Below are 9053 nucleotides of genomic sequence, written 5' to 3'. Positions count from 1 at the left end.
GTTATTTCGATTCCTGACCGCAATGCTAAAAGTGATTACAGTAAGGAATGGTGTGATAAAGTGAAAATCAGCTGATTTCTGTGAAACAACATCAGCGAGTTTTGCAAAAAGCGAAGCCGTTGGCAATATTTGATCCGCTTTTATACTTCAATAATCCTTACTCGTGGCGCACGTGCCAGTTTCCTATTTGTGAACCACTAGACACGCGACCATTGTTTGATCACAAAGCCTATCTTTGGTATTAACAGGAAACTTTAATGTTTGAAAAATTACGTGTTTATCTGTTGTTTCTTTATTGATCTTGGGTAATACATATGGTGACCTGTATGCCCAAACTTTTATCAAAATGTTGACCTTCCCCTTTTCTGCTTAATCCATTTGAGGTCTGTGTTTTCTTCATTGGCCCGAGGTCAAGGGAGCATTATAGGGAAATTAGCTACCAATGTATTTTGTGAAATTATTAAAGTTTAACTGTTTTCAGGCAATTCTCTCTGTGCCTGAGAACCTTTTGCTGACCGAGAACCGAAATAATTGGAATTGATTGTCTTGATCGCCTAGTTTGTGTGGATCTGTAATAATTGCCAGGTGTATAAAGTTTATCGGTAAATGGCTCAATGGTTGTAGTTGATACATATTGATCATTTTCAGTCGTTACATGCTGAAATAAGCAATTATCAAGACAAGATCAACAGCGTCGTGAAAGCAGGCAGCAAGATAGTCAAGGAGGAGGAAGTCAGCAGTGATGCTGCTCCATCGATTCGTAGCGACATTAGGTCTTTGGAATCGACTTGGGAATTGCTGCGAGAAAAGTGCACAGCTGTTCAGTTGAGGTATCTTTCATTTTCTCTGTCCTTTCCATTTTACCTTATTCATTTTGCGTATTCCTTTTACATTCTATTTTCTTCTTCTGCAAATTATTTAGAGTGCCTCTGAAATCTTCTCAAATGGCTATTTACCAACATTTCTATGCTGCAAAATCTATGCGTGAATTAATTTTATATGTGATTTATTTCTGCCACAGTATTCGGGAGAAGGTCATGTTAAGACAAGTACAAGAGAAAGAGTTCATGGCAGAATGGAATGAGACAGAGAATAAGATTGAATCATGGCTCACTAGTGCTGAAAGCGAGGCAGAACCATTTGACCATGCATGCGACGATATAACTGGTCTGGAAAGTCAAGTTTCTGAACATCAGGTAATTGTGAATTAAACCAATCCTAGAATATTAGCAATGCATCTTTGGTACTTGTTATAAGTAATACAAGCTAGTTTTTTGGCTTTGACGATATTCTCACCAGAAAAATTCATTCACTTTTTGCTTTGAACATGATTTTGGCTTTGATGAACATTTTTTAACAGCTTGTGTAATTTCAACCGATTATTTTGGTTTTTGAAGGAGTTGGTTTACCGACTGGCGACAGAAGAGAAGACAGTCAACGATTTACTTGATGTGGGAGAAAATCTTGCGGGCCAGAAATTACGACTTAGTGAGAACAAATTGAAGGTGAAAGGCGATTTGAAGTCGTTAAAAAAGAGGAAAACAAAATTGAATGCAAAGTTGGTTGGACAACAGGAAAGGTTAATACTTGATTTCAATTTTTGAAAGTAATTCTATCTCGTTGTTGGCTGTATCGAAAATTAATTTCTTCTTGCCAGTGAGACTTTTAAAGAAATCGAAACTCGTGCTAGTTTTAACTTATTATTCTGCGATTCCAGCTTGACAAGTTTCCTTGATCATTTGACAAGAATCGAAACAGAGATTTTTGACCAATGGGTACATCATTGTAAAGAAGTTGAAAGTATCATACTTGACCTTGGCAAAACGGAGAGCGAAGAGAGTATCGACACTGTAGACGGTGCAAAAGATTACATGAAGGCAGAAGAGGTGCGTTTAATTCTAATGTGTAAGAAAGAAGAACCTTTAATTATAATGTCTTTACACCTTGCTGTAATTAATGATTTTGCGAAGAATGAGTCCTGCCCATTTGCTTAGCAGCTTTACCGAATGATGTTTTGTCAGTACTCTATAGCTTAAAAATAGTTTTTAAATAGGTCTTCAAAATTCTCTCGTCATGCCAAATGCTCTATAACTTGTGTGTCACATCCTCGTCTTCGACTTTTTTTTGAATGATTACTGGAGGCTTTAGCAATTGCTCGTCTTTAATGTTGTCATCTGTTTGTTTTAGGACCTGCTTGGGGAGATCAGGGATGTGAAACCTAAAGTAGATGGGGTTTTAACAGAAGGAGACGATTTGCTGGCGAATGGACAATTGGGAAAGCTCAGAACGCAGGGTATAAAAACAGCAATGAAATCACTGAAAGACCTTTATGGTAAAAAGGAACATAGCGCCCATGAAAGGCTCAGAGAGTGAGTTGTTCTATATATATTTGCTACATCTCTTTGGTTTTAGGCATATTTAATCCATTCTTTTGGAAAGGAGATGCCGTTTTCTAACAATTAAAATTGTGTGTCTAGGATTGAAGAGGAACTGAAAAATATGCAACAGCAACAACACGAGCAAGTGACCACCTGGCTGAGCAAATGTGAGACGTTTGACCTGTGGATCGACAGTGAATTGAAGGATCTGGATAGCTATTTGCAATTCGGAGATGAAGAGCCTCCCCTCGAAAAAGTTCTTTCTGAGGAGCAAGGAATACGGGTACGTAAATATTCATGTTTGTTTGCTTTAACAAAGAGGCACTAAAGAAGATTGTTTGAAGCTGTCATTGGAGTCTGTCATAGGCGTCAAAATCGAAATCTTGAATGAATCATGTTTTGGCATTGTTTTCAGGGATTTCTACAGCTCTGAATGTAAAAAAATTGAATATTGTTAAGAAAGGATTTATAAACTGCCATAATTCGTCTTTGTTTGTTGAAATTATTTATTTTTTCAAATTGCACTGTTTTCTTTTCAATGTTATTAAAAGACTTTTTGTACATGCAGGATATAAAAGCGAACTCAGATTCGCGAACCAGCATTCTGGAGGCACTTATTAAAGAAGGCGCAACCTTGAAAGAGAACAAAAATGTAGAAAAAGACCTTCCAGAGGAGTTCTCTCGTGTTCTTGAGTTGATGGTTAGCATTCAGTACAAATGGCAAGTTTTGAACAAAAATGTTGTCGAGAAAACGAAATTGTAAGTCATCCGTCAATTTCCATTTGATCAAATGCATGTAATTTTTCCGTGTTTAGCAAGATTTAAAAGCACCAATCACTTATCAATATAGAAATTAATAGACAAATTATCCGATTTCAGCTGGTGTGCGGAACTTTTAAAGCATTTTGTCACTATTAATGCAGTCCTATCAATAGGCAAAGAATTAACAAGTAAAATTATTCTCAGGTTCTTTAAGTTAAAGCAAAATTTTTTGTCCAGTAATCTTTATGTTTGTTCTTCAGTTGCTTGTAAGTAAACTCACGATTAGGGTCTGAAGGTGTGGTGTATTGTTTTGTCTTACCTCGATTTGTTATTTGAGCAGGACATAAATTTTGGCTGGATAGTTGCCAAGCAAAAGGTATGAGACGAAGTCAGTGCTTGTAGACGCAGTCAAGCTGCATCAATGTTTAGGCGTTCTGTACATAGTTTTGTGGAATTTTTTATGTTTTGGTGGAATTTTTTATGTTTTGGTGCTGTTTGTCGATAGGTTTGCCACTTACGTAATGCTTTAAGACACTTATTATTTAAAATCTATTGATCTTTTTCACAGGGTTTTAGGCATTCTATCTGAAATGCAAGGCCAGTTGTTGTCAGTTTGCATCGATCAAATTGATAACATTGAAAACGTGATCAACGGCCTAAATCCAATCTCTGACGGTTTCGATACACTTGCTAAAGATGCCGAAGAGCTCTCAGTATGTGGCTTTCTGAATATTCTATTCTACCTTATGATTAGTCTATTAATTTCATCTGCTTTTGATTAATGTCTTTTGAAACGGTAGCCTGCTGTATAATTTCTACCATTTAATGAGGCTACAATTAATCATCGATTCTTGTTTAAAGTTGAAACTGTATGTCAATTCTCGTAACGTTTGATTTATTTCGTACAGGAACTGTTTATGATGATCGGTCAAACGAGAGCCAACATTGCAAGATTTGATAAGTACGCAAATGACCTTCAAACATCAGAAGAGCTCCCGAACACCGCCAAATTTGAAGTTCGTGAAACAAATGAGATGCTCCATTCACGCATTGTGTCCGTTTCAACGAAAGCAGACAAGAGAAAATTAACGTGAGTCTTTTGGGATGCATCTTAAGGTGGCTCCTTTTTCGATTCTTTGTTGCATCATTTGAAGAGGAATTCGTTATTTTGTTCATTGGAGAAATCTATTCTTTTTAATTATCAGGTTCTATAGTGTAATATTTTCATTTTCAGATTGCACGAGAAGGTCATCGACGTTCTGACAGAATCACTTGTTGCTTTGCATGATACGACTTCCAGCTTAGAGCAGAAATGTGACGACTTGGCCATCCCCGACAACTTAGAGACAGTTGACTTGGTTGAGCGACACGCAACCCTTGAGGTATTGTCTCTTCGAAACGTTTTATTGATTTACTGATTGGAACTTGACCTGGTGAACAACCTGTCAGAGTTATGTCATGAGCAATTGTTTTGAGCTTCTTCTAGAATGCTACTATATCTCTCTAGCCATTTTGATTTAACGGCATCAAACCATCGATGTTGAGTAATTTGTTTTCTTTTTGTGCGAGCCGATAAAAATGTTAACCATTTCATACTTTTTAAATACTTTCTCAATTTGCAAAGGAGTATACATTTATTATGCTGTGTTGGAGAAGGCAATTCACCTAGATACTGAAATCAATGCTCTCCTTTAGGACATTTTGAATCGCTTGATTGCTTGCGATGTGAGTTTGAAAGACATCGAGCATTTGGGACAGGTGGCCGACAACTGTATGGTGCTGGAAACGGGCGAACCTGAGGACATAACAAAGGAAATAGAAACTAGAAAGCTGTTTATTGACCATGTTCAGCGATTGGCTAGAGAGAAGAGGTCTCGGATCTACGGCCTAATGGTTTACACCTTCAAGAGACGTGTAGGAGAACTGGATAAATTGTTGGGAAACATCGAAGAAGGACTGACAGACAATTCCTCAACGACCATAATGATTCCAAATGCTTTGGAGTATATGCGGGAAAATGAGGTAATTTGATTCCTATTTAAATTGTACAATTTCAAAAAATTGTCAGTCAACTATTGCACAAAAGAAGGATAGTGTTGTATTTAGCCGTTTGTCAAACAATATGCATTCTCAATTTGAATTTTCAATTTGCATTTCTAGTTTAGATAAAACTATGCGCACTAAGGGGGGGGGGGCGTCATTTCCAGTTTTTGTGTACGTTTTTACATTAATCTTTATTACTTTCTTTTCTTTTCTCTCTGTCGTCAATTGATAAACTTTGTTTCTTTAAGGCTTCGTTGCAAGAACTTGATGATATACAAAAAGAAGGAGAAGAAGTCACCTTGCAAGTTACCGAGCTCATTGAATCCAGTGCAGTATCAGAGCAAGACAAGATAGAGTTGCAAGAGCGAAGCAGGAACTTCGTAGACCATTTGTCTGAGGTCTTGACGTCACTCAAAATCGAAAACAACAAGTAAGCTGCTTTGCAGTTCAACTATCTTAAAGTGTTACATCTCTTTCATGTACTTGGTTAATAGTTAGATATGAAATATTTTTTTAGTATTTACAAGGTATTATTCTGTGCTTTATATAGAATTTTTTGTTATTTTATTAGCTCATTGTATATAATTTCAACTTCCTTTTCTTCTTTGATTTGAATCATATTCGTCTTTTTCAGTTTAAAACAAGCTTTCTCTTCGGCCGTAAAGGAGAAATTGTTAGAACTGAGAGAATGGTTGGATATGATGCAAAAACGAAGGGAGAGTGATGATCAAGTTGGACCTGATAGTATGGCGATCAAAAAACAAATGACAGAGATGAGTGTGAGTACAGTTTAATTTTTCCCTTTTTCCCTTGCATTCCTTTATGTCAGACATGAGTAAAATTTAAATTTATCTTTCGCATTTCCTCATGCTCTTCCAATGCTGCCTTACGTATGCTCGAAAGCGATGCAAATAGGCAAGGGCAAATGAACATCACGCCAAACTTCGTTATAATTTTACAAAAGTTGTTGTTTAGCCAACAATTCTATTCGGTGAATTAAAAGTCAAACCTATTATAATAGTAAAAAATAACGGCAGTTTCTTTTGCTAATGATTCATGAGACAATATATTTGTTTTAATATGGCAGGTCGTAGAAGACCAGCTCAAAGGGAAGAGGCTGGCACAAGACATCCACCACGATGACAGCCTGGCTACTATGTGCCTCGATACCGATACCTTGGCAAAACTAGCAGAGGCAGATCTTGACTGGCAGCACTTGTCAGAATGGGTTGTGCACAGGAAAAAGGTTTTACATGCTGCACAAGAGGCCTGGGAACATTTCCGCCAAGTCGAGGTTGACCTCCTTGACTATTTGAGAGACAAAGAAAGGCAAATCAAAAACTGGGAGCCAATAAACTTGGAGGACGAAGAGGCCGTTGCAGAAAGATTGGCCGTTTTAAAGGTGAGAATGATGTAAATTATCGATGTTCCATTTCTTTGGAAGTATGCAATTTTGAATCTATGCTTTAACGCATGTTGGAGTTTCTAAATATTGAAGTTGTTGGTTTTTACTAGGAAATGCTATCTGGTATGGAAAATCGAAAAGATGATGTGCAAAATATGCACAAGGCAGCAGACGATGTTATCGACTTCATTGGTGAAGAGACGGCGATGACGAATAGTATCAAGTCTCAAGTTGCAGACATTCATGATTGCTGGAACAACACTGTTCGTCAGGTGATCGAGGCTATAAGCAAGGTGAGGCAGAATTTCTAAAGTTCTGTGTGCTATATCATCAATTTGTTATAACTGCAACAAGCTCAGTGTGTGCGTGGATCATTTAAATGCTTTTATCATTTACAAATATGTTTGCTCCACTTTTATACAATCACACATTCTAATTTACATGTTTAAAATCAAATATGTAATTGCTTTTTTGAAACATTTCTCCAATCAAGCAATATTTTCCAGATGTAACTACGTTTAAAATTGTGACGATTTGAGGGTATTAATCGAAGTTTTAACTGTTTTAGTTAAATTTTGCAAAAGAAAAGCTTCAAAATCTGGAAGATGGAATAAATGAAGTACGGTTGTGGTTAGATGATGCGAGATCCATTTTGAAGTTTTATACTCCTGATATTCCCGATGACGTCATTGAAGATCTCAAACCAAAAGTCGAGGTAATTTGGTTTTGCAACGTTTGTATTTTTTATGTTGCCGCTTAAGTTTAAAGCGAACTGCAAGGACCGCGGGGCATACAGATAGAGGAGGCTAAAACGTATTGTGGAGTTAATAGTTTTAATATTTTTGGGGAGGCTGAAGCCCCCGTAGCCCCCAAATTCCAACACCCTCTTCCGTGGTCCTTGGCGAACAGGTGATCAGCAGTTCATTTTGAAGTAACCCACTTTCGAGAACAACCATTCCGCTAAAATGTTTGTTTTGTAGAATTTTAGTGAGAAAGGAACATATGTCATATCTTTTGTATCTTGTCCTATTCTGTGAAAGGAATTATCATCTCATTTTGTATTTGCAAATATATGCTTTTTGTTTAGTACAATTTTAGGCTCAATACTTATTCTTCTTTGTACTTAACAGAAAAAGTGCACCGAAGAGACTTTAAAACACAACACGCTAAAGAAAATAAACAGTCTGAGCAAAGAGCTGCTGGATGATATCGACGGCCCTTCGCACGATAATATACAAACAGACCTTATGAAGCTGAATAAAGACTGGAACGAGGTCACTACGGACTTGGGACGTAAAAAGGACATGAAAAAGAGGCCGTGTTGTTGGTGGTGTTACCGAAGATGGTTTTTAAAATATGGGTATTATAATTAATAATGGTATTTGAATTTTTTTTAAAGCTGTGAGAAAGATAATTGGTTTCAGGCCAAAAATTAAAAAATATAAGGTGTAACTTAGCATACGCCGTTACTGGGTAATAACTTTTTCGCGCGACACGTCTTTAAATTAAGGCCTTACTTGGGAGTTGGTTTCTTAATATTGAAAATTCTCTTAAAAAGAGATCTATCGATATTATACTATCGGATTGTTTGACTATTGGCGAATAATGGCACTTATGCTGCAAACCCACGAAAATTTAATTGACTAGGCTTTCCTCTCCTCAGTTTTTGGCTTTCTAGTTTATTGTCAAACGGTTTGTTGAGATTTTCAGTCATTTTATTTTAAATCAGAGCAGCATTTGCACTGCACTGACCCCTCCTTCTTCACGATATAATCAAAGCTGCGAAAGGAGCTTGATTAGTACCTTGTTGAATTAATCCTTGTTTTATTTATAGCCATGGGTTGAAGTTAGACAGTTACTGTAGGTTAGCCACGATCATAAAAAATTACGTAACATTTTTTAATACAATTGCAGACTTATGTTGGATATTCATGTGAATAGAATGTTAATTGGTATATGCTTATTAGCATAGCGGATGCTTAGCGGTAAGAGGGGCTTAGTATCGATCTTGCCCGAATATCATTCCTTCTTTGAGACAAAATACTCCGAATGGAACCTGAAATGGAGCCCCGAGCCCCTACGCCTACGAGAGCAACACGAGAGCAACACGAAGTAATCCGTTTTTTCGTGATTTTTTCGTAGTTGACCTAAAATCTAAAGTTTTATTGCAACATATATACATTCTTAAATTTGCATGAGTAGTAACATTCAGAACCTAACTTGACTGATGCATCTCAACATACTGCATTCATTTTATCGGGTGTGTTAGTTCTAGTTAGATAGTAATGGCCATATGGCTACTGTTAACCAGAGTTCTCGACCAATGTAGAATTTGAGTGTAGACTAGAATTAACAAATATTTTAACAGTTCAAAATTTTTATTTGTTTCACTGACGTATGTGTTTTTGAAGCAGTATTTTAAAAAGCATATTTTTCATCATTGGTTGTCTCTTGTTCTCTACTTT

The 9053-nt window shown here is 36.7% G+C and overlaps 1 protein-coding gene across 2 annotated transcripts in view; it reads left to right on the top strand.

The window, feature by feature from the left end:
• The window catches only part of LOC135685726 (uncharacterized), a 62113-nt gene extending 53085 nt beyond the window's left edge, over positions 1–9028 (top strand). For both annotated transcript variants that reach the window (XM_065201772.2, XM_065201773.2), the window contains exons 17-33: positions 649–830; positions 1022–1196; positions 1398–1579; positions 1718–1886; positions 2188–2369; positions 2478–2661; positions 2947–3137; positions 3709–3853; positions 4049–4230; positions 4375–4522; positions 4836–5162; positions 5432–5613; positions 5818–5962; positions 6271–6585; positions 6699–6881; positions 7157–7303; positions 7719–9028. In XM_065201772.2, the coding sequence (XP_065057844.2) occupies positions 649–830; positions 1022–1196; positions 1398–1579; positions 1718–1886; positions 2188–2369; positions 2478–2661; positions 2947–3137; positions 3709–3853; positions 4049–4230; positions 4375–4522; positions 4836–5162; positions 5432–5613; positions 5818–5962; positions 6271–6585; positions 6699–6881; positions 7157–7303; positions 7719–7961 (3282 nt within the window). In that variant the 3' untranslated portion in view covers positions 7962–9028. The remainder of the gene's footprint in view (positions 1–648; positions 831–1021; positions 1197–1397; positions 1580–1717; positions 1887–2187; positions 2370–2477; positions 2662–2946; positions 3138–3708; positions 3854–4048; positions 4231–4374; positions 4523–4835; positions 5163–5431; positions 5614–5817; positions 5963–6270; positions 6586–6698; positions 6882–7156; positions 7304–7718) is intronic.
• Positions 9029–9053: the final 25 nt, after the last annotated feature.

Source organism: Rhopilema esculentum, chromosome 15 (genome assembly GCF_057945365.1).
Source record: "Rhopilema esculentum isolate cy_ngs chromosome 15, ASM5794536v1, whole genome shotgun sequence".
NCBI lineage: Eukaryota > Metazoa > Cnidaria > Scyphozoa > Rhizostomeae > Rhizostomatidae > Rhopilema > Rhopilema esculentum.
This window is presented reverse-complemented; position numbering and strand designations above follow the sequence as displayed.